Consider the following 18,730-nt stretch of genomic DNA (forward strand, 5'->3'; position numbering starts at 1 on the left):
ATTTAAACCAGTGACTGTAGTGTCACCTCTTGCACTGAGATGTAGTGCCTTAGACCGCTGCGCCACTCGGAAGCCCCCTGCCACTTGGGAGCTAAGAGTGCACTTAGTACCAGCTTTTTGGGGCCAGCCAATCACAGAGTTATGTTGTCCCCTAATTTGAATATTAATTGTGGGTAGCACTGGGCTAACAGTGCTACCCACAAGTAGCACTTTAAAGTATTTTGACTTAAGTAGTTTTTTGGGGTATCTGTACTTTACTTTACTATTTATATATTTGACTACTTTTACTTCACTACATTCCTTAAGAAAATAATATACTTTTTACTCCATACATTTTCCTTGATATCCAAAAGTACTCGTTACATTTTGAATGCTTAGCAGTACACAAAAAATGGTCTAATTCACACACTTATCAAGAGAATATCTCTGGTCATCTCTAATGCCTCTGATCTGGCAGACTCACTAAACACACATGCTTCGTTTGTAAATTATGTCTGAATGTTGGAGTGTGGCCCTGGCTAGCCGTAAATTTTAAAAAATATATATATTGCCGTCTGGTTTGCTTAATTTAAGGAATTTGAAATGATTTATACTTTTACTTTTGATACTTAAGTATATTTTAAACCAAATTCTTTTAGATTTTTACTCAAGTAGAATTTTACTGGGTGACTTTTACTTTTACTTGAGTCATTTTCTGTTAAAGGTAACTTTACTTTTACTCAAGTATGACAATTGGGTACTTTTTCCACCACTGTTGCCCTGTAATGGGATCATGCTTTTCTCACTGTAGGGTTGCATGAGACTCTGGCCCTTCTCACCTCTCAGCTCCACCCTGATGCCAAACACAAAGAAGACCTGGTGTTCCTCAAGGATGTCTTCAGCGAGAAGAGCCTGGCGTATCTGATGAAGGTACAACCCTATAGATTTGTACCCCTTATGGAACCCACTGGGTTCAAAGTCGTGTTAATGCTGTATAGCCTAGGCTCTGGGAGCTAACTTAAGTCTTCAGGTCTTATAGGCAAGGCAGGCTGAATTTGATCTTCATCATATATGTGTTGCAGAGAAGGCTGGTGGGAGGACGGGCTCATTGTAATGTCTGGAATTGAATTAACGGAACAGAGTCAAACGTGGTTTCCATATGCTTGATGTGTTTGATACCATTTCAGCCATTACTATGAGCCTGTCCTCCTATAGCTCCTCCCACCAGCCTCTGATGTGTTGTACCACAGATCCATGAGAAGTTGCGGCAGTATGAGCGGCAGAGCCCTACTCCAGTTCTCCACAGCGCCTCCTGTCTGGCAGAGGATGTAAGTACATCCACAACCCACTGAGTTGAAAACACAGGACAGGTGAAGAAGATATGGTGGATGCCTCCTGGAACTTTTCTGTCCCCTACCCAGTTAATAAATGTCAGTGAAGATGGAGGAAGATAGATTCAGATGTGTTGAGTCGCCAGCAATATGTCTTAGGCCTACTTATGATGACATCCTAATGCTGTGGTTGACAGTTGGCTGAGGAGATTCAGAATGGACCGATGGAAGGTGATGAGAGGGAACTGCTTCTGCTTCTGAGCGCTCCTCATCTCAAGGTACACATGTCTCACACACACACACACGTCTCTCTCTTGCTCTCTCCCTCTCTCTCTCTCTCTCTCTCTCTCTCTCTCTCTCTCTCTCTCTCTCTTGTTTTTTTATCTCTTCAACATCATCAAAAGCAAGCACTAAGCCTTTTTACAGCCCAGACACAGGCTGAGTCCCAAATGGCACCCGATTCCTTACATATTGTGAAAAGGTAGTGCACTACATAGGGAATAGGGTGCCATTTCAGACGCAGCCACAGACAGTTCTCTTCAGTCACATTAATCAAGGTCATTATGCTCAATTTGATTGGCTTTTTATGTCCAACAGCTAGGGAAGAAATCACAGCTCATGACATTAGTATAGTAATATCTTCATTATACCCGCTCGTTTGCACAATAGCCTGGGGGGATTTGTCTCTCTCTTTCAATCTCTTCTCAAGGTTCTTCAGTCTAAATTTCTTTGTGCCTCTCTTTCATCCTTTCTCTCTTTCCGTGCTTTGCTCATTGAATTGATGGATTGTCTGTCCCACTCAGTTTTAGTGGGAACAAAATATTTATTATCATCGTCATTGTTTAGGATGTGTCCAATCTCACTATGGTCTGTCTCTCTCTGACCTATAGGCTATCCTGGCAGCCCATGACACGGTGGCCCAGAAGAACTTTGACCCCGTGTTGCCCCCGCTGCCAGACGACGTGGACGACGAGCTGGAGGAAGAGTCTGTGAAGATCGTTCGGTTGGTGAAGAACAAGGAGCCCCTGGTGAGTCTTGATACGATATGATGTGATATGATACAATATACAGTACAATTTACGTTAGCTTATAATATGCGATACAATACTTTATTGTGGGTGCATGAGATTCTGGCCCTCATTTCATGGAAATTCATTTTGAGAGGCCAGTGGTACATTTCAAATATAATTCGCACAACCATACTCAACCATTTAGAATTTGAAAGGCTATAAGAAGGTAGGTGTCATGCTTTGCGATTGTCTTCTGTGAGCTAGATAAGTGTCTGCGAGCTGGTTAAGTGTCTGTGACCTAGTTAAGTGTCTGGGAGCTATAATTAAGCGTATCACCTGGTGAAATTTTCCAGGGGGCGACCATCCGCAGAGATGAGGTGACGGGGGCTGTAATAGTGGCCAGGATCATGAGGGGAGGGGCTGCGGACCGCAGTGGTAAGAGAGCAGCATGTGTAAGCACGTGTACACACACACAGTACAAACCCTCACTCCCCACAACAATGCCCTACCCCTCATATGGTACTGTACCAACCCTATCTTAGATCCTTCCCCATACCGACACCACCAAAGTACCCTACCTCCTCCATTTTTCATCCACATTCATACCCACCCTCATAAACTACCAACCTGGACTCAGGGGTAGATGTAACATAGTAAATATAAATCCGAGACACTCCAATTAGTATGATTCGTATTAGTATTTTGTATGGTATGTATTAATGTGTGGATGTCCATCCTATGATGAGTTACGAATTACAATTCGTACAATATGTTACAAATTGCAATTCGTACAATTTGTAACGAATTTGCAAAAAGTATGATATGTTACTAATTCCATTTTGTTGTGGCTAACATTAGCTAGGTGGCTAATGCTAACGTTAGCTAGGTGGCTAACGTTAGCTAGGGTTAGGAGTTAGGTTAAAGTGTTAGGAGTTAGGTTAAATGGTTAGCTAACATGCTAAGTAGTTGCAAAGTAACTTAAGTAGCAAGTAGTTCGAAAGTTGCTAAAATGCTTAAGTTGTCTGTGTGGAGATTCAAACACGGAACCTTTGGGTTGCTAGACGTTCGCGTTATACGCCCACCCATCCTGACCAACCAGCCTTAAGTAACCTTCTGTCTTATGTAAACATACTGATGGGTTCTGACTTCTAAACTTGAAATACTATTCATCATCAGGTATCCTATGGAAATGAGAAGGGCCACAGTCTGGTTTCGACACCAAAAGTTAATGATTATCTGTAGGAGGAATGTGTATGGTGGAGTCAATTAAGATTGGATATGAGCCATGGGCTTGGAATGTACCGAGTAAAGGAAAGGCAATCAAATGGTTGCAGTTACTGATAAGGGTGGAGAGCTGTGGATTAGTGAGGAGTGGGGGCCGAGGTCAGGTCAGATTAAGGGAGTTTATTACCCCCATCACTTAACTTCCTGCAATAAATATGTAATGTTGAGAGGGAAGGAGGTGATTTTATTCAAATTAGGTTTATATACTTGTGCTGGTGGGAACATGTCTTGGTCTGTTCAGATGTCTGACACTTTGAGTGTATAAACTTGGTTTGAGCTTTAATAATCGTCCGTGAGTTTTTACACGGTTCATTTAGAACCTAACAATAACAAACGTATCATAGCATACTAATTTCAGTATGCCGGATTTAAATGTACAATGTTACGTCTATTCTACGAGACCTGGCTGAAACTACTGTTCCACTTTACTCAACTTAACCCTGTCTGTTGATCAGCATCCCAACCTATTACAACATAATGAAAGTTATTCGTGGTCATAAAGTTCTCACCTCAAAAGTCAAACTTCTTGGTTTAAGTCAACTGGATGACTCAAGGCACCAAATCCGTCTCTCTCAACCACACCATTCTGAAGACAGAGAAAGAAGAACTTCAGATTTATACCCACATTTGAAGTTGAACAAATATTGAAATGCTGATAGGAGAAGGGATTATATGTCATGGCCTCACAGAAATAAAACTAGTCACTACTGTATATAGACTAGACATCAAATCCTTCAGATTAGGCGTGTGTCACAAGATTGCATTTTGCAGATTATTACTGAGAGGGGTTGCAGTCAAAGCTGGTTACTGCCATTGCCATGGAAATGCACATGTTGGTATTTGACTGACTGGTACTGCTTGTGTTGTTTCATGGCTGTCTGTTTGTCTGTCTGTTTGTCTGTCTGTTTGTCTGTCTGCTTGCCTCAAGGTCTGGTGCATGTGGGAGATGAACTTCGAGAGGTCAACGGAAACCTGATCATTCACAAAAGACCAGATGAGATCAGTCAGATTCTGGTAGGTGTAATGCTCTGCTCTATTGCTCTCTAATCTTGCTACTATACAGGCTATCATTGTTTTCATTGAAGACAATGAACTGCAGTAATTGATTATCAAGGTAATTTTAGCCTCATGCGTTATCCTTTTGACTTTTATTTAACCAGTCCCAGTCACAAGGCTCCATCACTTTGAAGATCATCCCTGCCGTTGCAGAGGAAGACAGGCTGAAGGAGAGCAAGGTGAGGAGGAACACCAAAACTTTACATTCTTATTGCCCCAGTTCAGATGGTGTGAAAACGTTTTCTCCCTGCTGAACACAACCCTGATTTGTTATGCGAGTATCCAGCCATAGAATTACAATGCATACTTCTATGTACTATGAACATTCTGAGGAATGTTCGTAGTCCATTGACAGTCAAAACGTTATGAAGGCCATTGATGGCCAGAATGTTATGCTTTTATTTATGTATTGGCAGCTATAAAAAATAAATAAAGATATATAAACTCCCAGTAATTTATTGTGTAAAACACCAACTTGAAGGCACAGTGATACCGAAACGTTGGTGCTTTACCCAATAAATTACTGGGAGTTTATATAGTCAGCGCCTCTAAAATAAATCTATTTTTTCTGGGTGTTTGCCAGCTCATGCTATTTATTTGTTGGCACACAAGAAAATACAAAACAATATGATGAGAGTTTAAAAGGCAAACGAAAAGAGGGGCAAAGAGGGGCTTGTAAGGCATCTCCTCCTTAAATTTAAGTTCAAATAAGACATTTTAATTGTGGTTAGAGACGCACCTATTCTTCTCTTTAGAATGTCTATGCACCCCTGTCATGATTCGAACCCTGATCTTCCTGTACTAGGTCTACCTGAAGGCCCTGTTTGACTACACCCCCTTTGAGGACAAGGCCACGCCCTGCCAGGAGGCAGGACTTCCTTTCAAGCGGGGGGACATCCTGCAGGTGGTGAGCCAGGACGATGCCACCTGGTGGCAGGCCAAGAGAGTGGGCGACAGCAACTTGAGGGCCGCACTAATCCCCTCTACACAGTTTCAGGAGAGGTAGGCAAGACTGAATTTTTTGGAATGGTTTAAACTTTAAAGAGTACAAAATAATGGACAACTTACTTAAGGGCCCTGCTGTATATGATGTCATATTGCTGAATTTACCTTTCATTTGAGGAATAGATTTGTATGAGTATTCTGCATTTTCCAAACACTGTTGGGATATAATTGCCAATGATATTGGGAAGAGCCAGTAGTTTTAGTCTTGGGAGATTAGAATTTTGTTATTGTTGATTTTCTGTAAACTGGAAGTCACCTCGCTGTGTATGACGATGTCAAATTGCTGAGTCTACTTTAACTTTGAGGGATTTTTATCCCATCTACACCTCTCCCAGGCGTCTTAAATACAGAATAAAGATGGGTACTTACCAGGCGCCTGTGTCACCGAAAACACCCACATGTAAGTTCTCTCAATACACTGATTCCCAATGATCACTTATATACTGCTCAAAAAAATAAAGGGAACACTTAAACAACCTATCATAGATCTGAATAAAATAAATAATCTTATTAAATACTTTTTTCTTTACATAGTTGAATGTGCTGACAACAAAATCACACAAAAATAATCAATAAATATCCAATTTATCAACCCATGGAGGTCTGGATTTGGAGTCACACTCAAAATTAAAGTGGAAAACCACACTACAGGCTGATCCAACTTTGATGTAATGTCCTTAAAACAAGTCAAAATGAGGCTCAGTAGTGTGTGTGGCCTCCACGTGCCTGTATGACCTCCCTACAATGCCTGGGCATGCTCCTGATGAGGTGGCGGATGGTCTCCTGAGGGATCTCCTCCCAGACCTGGACTAAAGCATCCGCCAACTCCTGGACAGTCTGTGGTGCAACGTGGCGTTGGTGGATGGAGCGAGACATGATGTCCCAGATGTGCTCAATTGGATTCAGGTCTGGGGAACGGGCGGGCCAGTCCATAGCATCAATGCCTTCCTCTTGCAGGAACTGCTGACACACTCCAGCCACATGAGGTCTAGCATTGTCTTGCATTAGGAGGAACCCAGGGCCAACTGCACCAGCATATGGTCTCACAAGGGGTCTGAGGATCCCCCAAAGAAATGCCACCCCACACCATGACTGACCCACCGCCAAACCGGTCATGCTGGAGGATGTTGCAGTCAGCAGAACGTTCTCCACGGCATCTCCAGACTCTGTCACGTCTGTCACGTGCTCAGTGTGAACCTGCTTTCATCTGTGAAGAGCACAGGGCGCCAGTGGCGAATTTGCCAATCTTGGTGTTCTCTGGCAAATGCCAAACGTCCTGCACGGTGTTGGGCTGTAAGCACAACCCCCACCTGTGGACGTCAGGCCCTCATACCACCCTCATGGAGTCTGTTTCTGACCGTTTGAGCAGACACATGCACATTTGTGGCCTGCTGGAGGTCATTTTGCAGGGCTCTGGCAGTGCTTCTCCTGCTCCTCCTTGCACAAAGGCAGAGGTAGCGGTCCTGCTGCTGGGTTGTTGCCCTCCTACGGCCTCCTCCACGTCTTCTGATGTACTGGCCTGTCTCCTGGCAGCGCCTCCATGCTCTGGACACTACGCTGACAGACACAGCAAACCTTCTTGCCACAGCTCGCATTGATGTGCCATCCTGGATGAGCTGCACTACCTGAGCCACTTGTGTGGGTTGTAGACTCCGTCTCATGCTACCACTAGAGTGAAAGCACCGCCAGCATTCAAAAGTGACCAAAACATCAGCCAGGAAGCATGGGAACTGAGAAGTTCCCATAAAAGATTTAGATGCACTATTGTAAAGTGGTTGTTCCACTGGATATTATAAGGTGAATGCACCAATTTGTAAGTCGCTCTGGATAAGAGCGTCTGCTAAATGACTTAAATGTAAATGTAAATGTAAGTGGTCTGTGGTCCCCACCTGCAGAACCACTCCTTTATTGGGGGTGTCTTAATAATTGCCTATAATTTCCACCTGTTGTCTATTCCATTTGCAGAACAGCATGTGAAATGTATTGTCAATCAGTGTTGCTTCCTAAGTGGACAGTTTGATTTCACAGAAGTGTGATTGACTTGGAGTTACATTGTGTTGTTTAAGTGTTCCCTTTATTTTTTTGAGCAGTGTATTTTACACCATTAGTAAAAAAAAAAAAACTGTTTTGTCTGCATTGTATTATTTGCATTCTAGAAATTGTTATACTTTATGTAGAGAAAGAGAAAGAAAGATAAAGGATATCAAAAGACAGGAGGGATTTTAGAATGATCCTCCAATGGTTAATCCTTTTATCCAATTCGGAAGCAAATATGACAACAAATCTGTAGGCAAACAAAGAGTAACATAACTGTCCTTTCTTATATCTTTATCTGTCTGAGTATTGACTGGGAGGTCTTAGATTTTGATATACTCTAATGTTATCTGTACCTTGACAAAAATGCATGACATCATGTGGGCACTGCCTGTTTGAGTTGTGTTGATTTCCCCCCCCCCCCCCTTACTGCTCACCTCAGATGATCTGGCTGAAAGAGGTAGGTGGAGAGAGCACTCACACACATACAGACACTTGTCGAATGTTATTTTCTTTGCTTACGTACCCTACCTTCCTTGACCCAATACTTGTAACACACCTGCCTGCTTTGCTTTACCACCCTAACTCCCCTCCTGGACTCTTCAGAAACCTCCACAGTTCACACTGCCCTTCCCTCCTTACCCTCCCCCTCTCACCCGGTCTTCTCTCCCTGCTTGCCTCCCTACAGCAGACTGTGACAGTGAGGGCTCTCAGAGCGGACAAGACATAGGTGAGGGCATCACGGACTAAGCTCCACTCGCCAACACGCTTCATTTTAGCCCCGACGGTAAAGCTAAGCTTTACCTAACCTCGCGGCTAAGCTAATCCATTCACTGAAAGGTTGACGTGGGCTTTTGAAACAAATTTTGTTCAAATTAATGCATTATGACACCATTATTTACCCTTATGAGGTCTTTACTATGTAGCTCTAGTCCCTTTTTGAGAGTTTAAGTGAAGGTTTACAAGATCTCCATCACACCACATCTCCTTTACCTTGACCTTTCCCTTCCTTGTGACTATGGCCATGTTCCAGACCGCCTGCAAAGCAGTCACACTGCACACATTAACCAATGATTGAATACTACATCATATCCATTGCAGTCGTGCATCAGATTACATTATCATATTGAAGTGGTTACCTGCAATGTGGGTAGGCCTCGAACGTGGCCTATATGACAAATCTGCTGCACTCCCCGGTCCTCAAACCCACATCCACCTTTCTAGCTAGTATCTCTACTGCTTTGCTAACTGCTAATACAGGATGCACCTTTCATACTATGTTAGAAGTGTCTTACTATGGCTTAATGCTGCTGAACACTTTTGCCACCTCCTTTTTGATTTCTTGAACAGAGTTGGGTCAATTCCGTTTCAATTGTGGTTGGTTGAAATGAAGTTGTGCTCCTATGGGGAAAAATCCACATCCAATTCAACCAACTGTTAGCAATGTGTTAGTGCTATTAGCATTGTGTGCTTCTTGTCTACTTTCAGTATGCTCTGTGGCCTTTTGTTGAGCGCCATTGCTGTGAACTTTTGTGGTGCTCAGCGTTTGCGCCTCACTGTGCAGAGGAGCAGCTTTCTTTAAACGCTATAGTGTACAGAGAGTGCTTCCTTTATTTTATACTTTAATAAGCTATAGGTGCTTGTGTTTTTGTCTATTGGTGCTTGCCTTTAAAGAGGCCTTGCGTTGGACTCATGGCTAACTCAACCAAGCTGATCTGCTCTTTTCCTGCACCATATCAGACACTGGGGCTGGTTGAGTAGTGGTCTAATGCTAGTTGTAGTTTTTCCCAATAAGAGTAAAGCGACCCCTGCTTCCTGTGGCCATGCTTTTTCCTGGGATTTTTACTCAGGTACCGTTACAGACTTTTATTCACGTCGTAGTGTTGTGTTATGTTGCTTTTTCCTTCCATACATTTTTTGGGGGAGAGTGAAATTGATCATTTTATCTGGAGCCCTTTGATCAGGCAACTAACGTTTTGTGATTGGAAGCCTTTTCTGAAAATAAACTTCTCTCTAAATTATACTGTGAAGTTAGCCTGAGTGCTATTTTGTCTCTGCTTTTGCAAATTATGAATCATCAATGTTATGTTATTTAATTTAAAAAACAGTCAGGTACCCAGCAAAAAGGTTTAAGTGTTCATTTTAGGCACCCAGACTAAAGTGTTAAGTGCTCTTTCTTGCGTTTTGTATCTGTCTGTCATTCATATTTGTCTGTCTTTTCGTGTGACTGTTACCTCAGCTGGTCTACGCAGAAGTTTCTGTCTGAGTAGAAAATATCGACAGGGGTCCACGGGAGAGCCTCGCACTCCAGACTCGGCCATGCTGGACTTCCTAATCTATGAGGAAGTGACACGCTACCAGCCCCGCCCCAGCGAGAGGCCTCGCCTAGTGGTGCTGATAGGTAAAGGACATGAGGGCTCTGTAGATTATTAGTGTCAAGCTGACTATGGTCTTGGGATATATTGAACTACAGGTATGAGATTTAGGATTTCAGAATTTACCAACCCATAATGGTAGCTAGTTGTGTTAAACATATACTTTCTATATATACAGTACCAGTCAAAAGTTTGGACACACCTACTCATTCAAGGGTTTTTCTTAATTTTTTTACTATTTTCTACATTGTAGAATAATAGTGAAGACATCAAAACTATGAAGTAACACATATGGAATCATGTATTAACCAAAAAAGTGTTAAACAAATCAAAATATATTTTATATTTTTCAAAGTAGCCACCCTTTTACATTTTAGTCATTTAGCAGACGTTCTTATCCAGAGCGACTTACAGTAGTGAATGCATACATTTCATACCTTTTTTTTTCTGTGCTGGCCCCCCGTGGGAATCGAACCCACAACCCTGGCGTTGCAAACACCATGCTCTACCAACTGAGCTACAGGGAAGGCTTTTGCCTTGATGACAGTTTTTTGCACAATCTTGGCATTCTCTCAGCTTCAGCTTCATGAGGAATGCTTTTCCAACTGTCTTGAAGGAGTTATCACATATGCTGAGCACTTGTTGGCTGCTTTTCCTTCACTCTGCAGTCCAACTCATCCCAAACCATCTCAATTGGGTTGAGGTCAGGTGATTGTGGAGGCCAGGTCATCTGATGCAGCACTCCATCACTCTCCTTCTTGGTCAAATAGCCCTTACACAGCCAGGAGATGTGTTTTGGGTCACTGTCCTGTTGAAAAACAAATTATAGTCCCACTAAGTGCAAAACAGATGGGATGGCATATCACTGCAGAATGTTGTGGTAGCCATGCTGGTTAAGTGTGGTAAGGTGGTTAACACTTGAATTTAAAAAAAATCATGACAGTGTCACCAGCAAAGCACCATCACACCTCCTCCTCCATGCTTCACGGTGGGAACCACACATGCGGAGATCATCCGTTTACCTACTCTGCGTCTCACAAAGACACGGCGGTTGGAACCAAAAATCTCAAATTTGGACTCATCAGACCAAAGGACAGATTTCCACCGGTCTAATGTCCATTGCTCGTGTTTCTTTGCAGCAATTCGACCATAAAAGCCTGATTCACGCAGTCTCCTCTGAACAGTTGATGTTGAGATGTGTCTGTTACTTGAACTCTGTGAAGCATTTATTTGGCCTGCAGTCTGAGGTGAAGTTAACTCTAATGAACTTATCCTTTGCAGCAGAGGTAACTCTGGGTCTTCCTTTCCTGTGGTGGTCCTCATGAGAGCCAGTTTCATCATAGCGCTTGATGGTTTTTACAACTGCACTTGAAGATTGACTGACCTTCATGTCTTAAAGTAATGATGGACTGTCATTTCTTTTTGCTTATTTGAGCTGTTCTTGCCATAATATAGACTTGGTCTTTTACCAAATAGGGTTATCTTCTGTATACCAACCCCTACCTTGCCACAACTCAACTGATTGGCTCAAACACATTAAGAGGGAAAGAAATTCCACAAATTAACTTTTAACAAGGCACATTTGTTAATTGAAATGCATTCCAGGTGACTACCTCATGAAGCTGGTTGAGATAATGCCAAGAGTATGCAAAGCTGTCATCAAGGCAAAGAGTGGCTACTTTGAAGAATCGCAAATATAAAATATATTTTGATTTGTTTAACACTTTTTTGGTTACTACATGAGTCCATACGTGTTATTTCATAGTTTTGATGTCTTCACTATTGTTCTACAATGTAGAAAATAGTAAAAATAAAGAAAAACCCTGGAATGAGTAGGTGTGTCCAAACTTTTGACTGGTACTGAGTATACACTGCCATTGTTTTATTGAGGAACCTTAGCTGATCGGTTGAATTGCGTGTGCTTGTCATTGAAAGCGTTATTAATATCTACAACAATTGATCAAAAATTTACATTAACCAGTGGAGGCTCCTCAGAGTAGGAAGGGGAGGACCATCCTCCTCAGTGAATTTCATAAAAATGAAAATAGTGAAACATTACAAAAGTTATCCTCTTTAGATAAAACTATACTAAAAATATTCAAATATCACCAAATAATTTATTAAAACACACAGTTTTGCAATGAAGGTCTACAGTAGCCTAAACAGCACTCTGTAGTGTAGCACCATGGTGTAGCCGGAGGACTGCTAGTTTCCGTCCTCCTCTGGGTACATTGACTTCAATACAAAACCTAGGAGGCTCATTGTTCTCACCCCCTTCCATAGACTTACACAGTAATTATCACACCTGCCAGAGGACATCTTCCAACTTATCAGAGCTCTTGCAGCATGAACTGATATGTTGTCCACACAATCACAGGATCAGTACTGAAAGCATAAGCTACAGCTAGCTAGCTGCTGCAGTTCATAAAATGTGGTGAGTAGTTCACTCAAAGAGAGAGAAAGACAATAGTTGAACAGTTTTGAACTCTTCAAAAATGAACGAGAAGCGAGAGAGCGAAAGAGAGAGCGATGTCGTATTTTTTTTCACTTTCACTTAGCTTGCATATGCAGCTAGCTAGTTTAGCCTACTCAAACACCCGGCTCAAAGAGAGAGGGATGCTATGTTAGCTAGCTGGTTATGGCTATCCAACACTGGAACTTTCCAAGTCAAGGTAAGCATTTGACTGTACACTGTACTGCATGATGGTAGCGGGTTTACTAATGCGATAGTTCTAGTAGCTATGTTGACTATGACATTAGTGAATATGGTGACAATGATGTAGGCTGTGTGTAGCGGTTAGCGGTTATGATATGAAGGTTTGGCTTGGAAAAGTGTTTTCGCCTGGTCACAGACAGCTGATTTGTTGTGCACTGAAGTTCACAAGCGAAGGGAAAAGGTGAAAAGGAGGAGAGCACGTAGATGCGAAAAGGAATTATGTGATCATGCTGTTTGTACGTGGCTGCTATGAAAGTGAACGGTGTTTGTGTGTGATCAGGGGTCTATTCCTTCAGCTGATTCTGTTGAAAAACTTTCCTAGAACAGAATCAAACGGGGATAAACATACCTGAATTTGTCCAATAGAAACTCTCGTTTGCAGCTGTTGGACAAATTTCTACACCCTAGATCAGTTAGATACAGGCAAGAGTGTGCAAAGCGGTATTGAATGTATCTCTGTTACTCACATTTTTCTCTCGACCTCTGCACCTACGTTGTAAGCTTTCATTCATAGGCTAGTTTTTAGCAACCTCATGATGGGTATAGGGAAAATTAGAGTATCATGTAGTAGCCTAAACATATCGATGTTACTTTGAACTGGGTGAATGGAATATGAATGACAGTTATCCAATATGCTGTAATAGAAATAAGGCCATGCTCATAAAACAATAATCGTCCTCCCTCATCTTAAACGGCACCGACCGCTACTGACATTATCACACTCCCTTATAGAGACATTTAGAAAGGTAGTCCTGTTTCATGAGAGTCTCATTTACAAGGGAGGTCCTTTCTACCTGGACTGGCCTCTACCGACCTGCACTATAAACATGTATGCCTATGTAATGTAGAGTTGACGACAAGTGTTCAGACGGTTGGTAACAAGGTGTTCTATCCTTGTGTGTCTGGCCACAGGTTCCCTTGGGGCCAGAATTAATGAGCTCAAACAGACGGTGATCGCTGAGAATCCCTGCCACTTTGGTGTGGCTGTACCACGTGAGTCTCTCACACACACACACACACACACACACACACACACACACACACACACACACACACACACACACACACACACACACACACACACACACACACACACACACACACACACACACACACACACCCAAGTGACTTTATTTCACACACACACACACACACACACACACCCAAGTGACTTTATTTCACACACACACACACACACACACACACCCAAGTGACTTTATTTCTCAACACACACACACACACACACACACACACACACCCAAGTGACTTTATTTCACACACACACACAAGTGACTTTATTTCACACACAGACACACACATACACACACACACCCAAGTTACTTTATTACACACACACACACACACACACACACACACACACCCAAGTGACTATTTCACACACACACACACACACACACACACACACACACACACACACACACACACACACACACACACACACACACACACACACACACACACACACACACACACACACACACACACACACACACACACACAGACAGAGTAAGTGGCATTGTGTCCATGTTATTCTTGGTATTGTATCTGTGAATTTCCTTTCCACCCTAGACACCACTAGAGCCAAGAAGAGTCACGAGAGGGAGGGAGTGGAGTACAACTTCATCACTAAACAGGCCTTTGAGGCCGACATTCAGAGCAACATGTTAGTTCATACTTCTAACATTATATAGATTAGCTAATAAAAAAATAAAGGAAAGTTGTGAAGATAGATATAAGGCTCAATTCAATCTGTGGAAGTTCAGCGTTGAATCCCGATTGAAATTGAAAGGCAATGTTCCCGCAATAGCTGAGACTGCATTCACGGTAAGACCTGCATATGCCGGCTCAATTGGAAATGACCTTAACATTTCTATTGCGGAATCTGTAGCGCAGCGATACAGATTGAATAGAGCCCTTAGTATTTATCAATAATAAAGAAATGTTGTTTCTACTGCATTGTGTTAGGCTATGTTTTGTTTGTTCAGTTTTATAGAGTATGGGGAGTACAAGGATAACTTCTATGGCACCAGTCTGGAGGCCATCCGCAGTGTGCTGGATCAAAATAAGATTTGCTTGGTGGATGTACAACCAGAGGTATGTATGTATCTCAGCCAGTGGAGGGGAAAAAGGGGGACGATGGGCTCATTGTAATGGCTGGAATGGAACGGTCCTCCCCTTTTCCTTACTCCACCCTCCTCTACTGATCTCAACCAACAGATTGACATCAATATTGTAAGTACAGTGACATGTACACAATCAACTGAATAAAAAACAAAACTATTACTTGCGGTGTTTATACGTTATGTAACTAAAGTTTGTGACTATGGCATAACATGCATGTGTCTTCTGCTATTTCTGTGTAAACCATTTGAGGTTAACCCGAGCCATGTATATTGTGCCGTCCAGGATGACGATCATGATGAGTAAGGTGTTCTGTTCTCCATCAGGCACTGAAGATCCTATGGACAGCTGAGTTTAAGCCTTATGTCATATTTGTGAAGCCTCGTATCCATGAGAGTCACTGCAAACGTCACGGCTCCTCTTCGTCACTCAGTGTAGGCATCACTGTGAGTCACACACACACACACACACACACACACACACACACACACACACACACACACACACACACACACACACACACACACACACACACACACACACACACACACACAGGAGTTTTTTCTTGATCAGGTTGCATAACCAGGAAAAACCACATACATAGCCACACACATAGGCATAACCTTTTCCCCAGACACACTACATAATATCCATTTAAAAACAAACACATTCACCCTATCAATACACCAATGCTATAGACAACCCACACCTTTAAGTCAAACTCACCCTATGGACACACCAAACCTCGTATGGATAGCAGTCACATCCTATTGATAATACATAGGTATGTAGCTACAGTAAAACCAATGCTTTTAAAACATCTGATAGTCCTGAATCTCTCTCTCCACTCTCTCTGCCCCATGGTTAGGAGGAGGACCTTCAGGAAATGAGGCAGTCGGCCGTGCTGATGGACGAGCGCTACGGCCACCTGGTGGACCGGGTACTAGTGAAGGAGGACTTGGCCAGTGCCTGTGTAGAACTCCGGGATATCTTGCAGAGGGTTGAGACGGAGGTTCACTGGGTGCCTATTTGCTGGGTCCGAACCACCTAGCATACACTCCCTGGTGCTACAGAGGGGCTCTTGCATATAACACAATTAAAACCATGCCATTAGAAACTAGCGGGTGACATTGAGATAATGGGAAATGGATTTGAACTTTTAAGTGTTTTACTGCCATTGTGTTCAACCACTACCATAATCTCACAAGCCAGAACCAAATCTCAGATGTGCTTATGCTAACAGTCACGAGAGACTACCACTGCCAGAGTGATGGTGTTGGTGGTGGCAAACTGACATTGAGATGAGTGGAGAACGAAGAGGGAACTTGGGAATGGGACCTTTCCACTAGGACAACGGCTATCGGTGGTGACTACAGTGGAATCATTTGGAGCAGTTTGGTTTGCCTGGCTCTTGACAGACTCTTAAGAGACTGTCGTTGCCGTTACATGTTGGATCAGAAGTATTGGCTGTTGTCACCTCAAGATCAAGTCTATTTTGCATTGCTGAATTGTTGACAGTTTAAACATTTGTATTATTCATTCATCCTCATTGTATGAGCTTGTCCTGTTTACTTCATTTTTAATGGAGGCTATGTGCAATGGGGAATTGTGGATACTGGCTGAACTAAAGCATAGTAATCAAATGTTGTTGATCAGGAGGCTAATATAATGTAAGTCCCAAATGGAAGGCTAACAGATTGTAGCCTCAGAGACTCCCCAGAAATCTGCCAAACTAAGCTCAATAACTCAATGCGTCCACACACTCCTATTGAGCATTTACCTGTATTGTGAGTAGAACCTACGCCACCTTGATCTATAGTAGAGCATAATAATCCGAAGTGGCAATGTGACAACAACCATGAAAATGCATATAATACTTGCATGTGAGAATAATGGTCTTGAAAATGTATACTATTTATCAGAGCCATGCATTCTATAATAATCTAGAATGTGTACAGTAGATTAGTCTAGTAAGTACTGAACATCAAACAGAATGCAGTACAAATAGTGGTTTCGATGATACATAACAGATGTGGGCAAGATGGAGATATGATTTCATTATGAATGATCAATGATGATTACTCATTGAATGCAAAATAACACTGAGGACTGTGTGCTTGTGATGAAGTAATTCAATAAAATCTCTTCCTTAAAGATACAAGGTGACCCTGTTGATTTGGCCACACTCTTCATTGTCCTTCTAGCCCTGGTTACACCTGGCACCATCATGTGGTTTTTGTGATTTGATAAAGATGGATCTGATCACAGTTTACTGCGTCTCCCCGTGGTATTAAAATGTGTCTTTTATGCGTCCACTGTGTCCGCACCGTGACCAGATTTCCTGGTCCCTCTCTATACAAATGATTTGAATGATATTTATTCAATGGTGCCAGGAGAGGACAAGAAATTGAGGAAAGAATAATTGAGAAAGAGCCTGGAATTCTGCCCAGAGGGGTTTAACTCATTCAGTTATGTTCTGAGGGCAACTCCGCACCCAGGGCACTGGCAGATCAAATTTATTGGTTTGATGAAAGCTCAGTGGGCAGAGCTTAGAGTGACAAGTCAGTGAGTGGAGTTTACAGGTGAGCGTAAAACAAAGACAAGGCTGGCAGGGAGGTAGGCCCCTAAACCATTTCCCATGCATTGTCTATGGGGTTTCTTAACAAAACCGGGTGTAGTATAATTCTGGCCACTGGTTTGTTTTGTGGCGCTAGTCAGTCTGATTTCGCATAGGGAACACTGTAAACTGGAAGAGGTGCATATTTCTTTGCATTGAGGAGTATACCACCTCAGTCTCGGGCTTCATCAATAAGTGCATCAATGATATCGTCCCCACAGGCAAAGCGTCAATACAGGACTAAGAATGAATCCTACTACACCGGCTCTGACGCTCGTCTGATGTAGCAGGGCAAACTATTACGGACTACAAAGCGAAACCCAGCTGCGAGCTGCCCAGTGACGCGAGCCTACCAGACGGGCTAAATGCCTTTTTATGCTCGCTTCGAGGCAAGCAACACTGAAGCATGCACAACTGTGTGAAAAAGGATATCAATTATTCAGATCTGGATTGACAAGTACGCTAAATTACAAAACCTCTAGGGCTTAGTCTACACAAATGAAATAAAGGATGCAGGACCTGAGCCCTAGGACCATGCCTCAGGGCAGGACTACTTGGCCTGATGACTCTTGGCTATCCCTGTCCCCAGTCCACCTCGTCGTGCTGCTGATCCTGTTTCTGTCTGCGGCTATGGAACCCTGGGCTGCTCAGGACTCACCGGAAGTGCTACCTTGTCCCAGACCTGCTGTTTGATCCTGTCTCTCTCTACCAGACCTGCTGTCTCAACTTCTAAATGCTTAGCTATGAAGAGTCAACTGTGATTATTATTTGACTCTGCTGGTTATCTATGAATGTTGAAATGTCTTGAAGAACAATCTGGTGTAAATGGCTGAACTATTTTATAATCTCCACCAGCACAGCCAGAAGTAGACTGGCCACCCCTCAGAGCCTGGCTCCTCTCTAGGTTTCTTACTAGGTTCCTGTCTTTCTAGGGAGTTTCTAGGGTGTCGATGCAAATAGTCTGGGGGGCCATTTGATTAATTGTTCAGAATTCTTATGGCTCGGGGGGTAGAAGATGTTAAGGAGCCAAGCGATACCGGAGTTCCGGTACTGCTTGCCGTGCGGTAGCAGAGAGAACAGTCTATGACTTGGGTGACTGGAGTCTTTGACAATTTTTTTGGACCTTCCTCTGAACACCTAGTATAGAGGTCCTTGATGGCAGGAAGCTTGGCCCCAGTGAT

General features: G+C 42.8%; 1 protein-coding gene across 1 annotated transcript in view; it reads left to right on the forward strand.

Moving 5' to 3' along the window:
- Nucleotides 1–17,090, forward strand: part of mpp3b (MAGUK p55 scaffold protein 3b) — a 31,059-nt gene extending 13,969 nt beyond the window's left edge. The window contains exons 3-19 of the mRNA XM_014158647.2: nt 791–909; nt 1,230–1,307; nt 1,508–1,588; nt 2,201–2,338; nt 2,674–2,755; nt 4,533–4,618; nt 4,765–4,839; nt 5,466–5,662; nt 6,001–6,065; nt 8,142–8,159; nt 8,388–8,429; nt 9,939–10,100; nt 13,703–13,783; nt 14,381–14,474; nt 14,797–14,905; nt 15,259–15,378; nt 15,801–17,090. Coding sequence (XP_014014122.1) covers nt 791–909; nt 1,230–1,307; nt 1,508–1,588; nt 2,201–2,338; nt 2,674–2,755; nt 4,533–4,618; nt 4,765–4,839; nt 5,466–5,662; nt 6,001–6,065; nt 8,142–8,159; nt 8,388–8,429; nt 9,939–10,100; nt 13,703–13,783; nt 14,381–14,474; nt 14,797–14,905; nt 15,259–15,378; nt 15,801–15,983 — 1,730 coding nt within the window. The 3' untranslated portion in view covers nt 15,984–17,090. The remainder of the gene's footprint in view (nt 1–790; nt 910–1,229; nt 1,308–1,507; nt 1,589–2,200; nt 2,339–2,673; nt 2,756–4,532; nt 4,619–4,764; nt 4,840–5,465; nt 5,663–6,000; nt 6,066–8,141; nt 8,160–8,387; nt 8,430–9,938; nt 10,101–13,702; nt 13,784–14,380; nt 14,475–14,796; nt 14,906–15,258; nt 15,379–15,800) is intronic.
- Nucleotides 17,091–18,730: the final 1,640 nt, after the last annotated feature.

This window comes from Salmo salar, chromosome ssa19, assembly GCF_905237065.1.
Source record: "Salmo salar chromosome ssa19, Ssal_v3.1, whole genome shotgun sequence".
NCBI classification, from domain to species: Eukaryota; Metazoa; Chordata; class Actinopteri; order Salmoniformes; family Salmonidae; genus Salmo; species Salmo salar.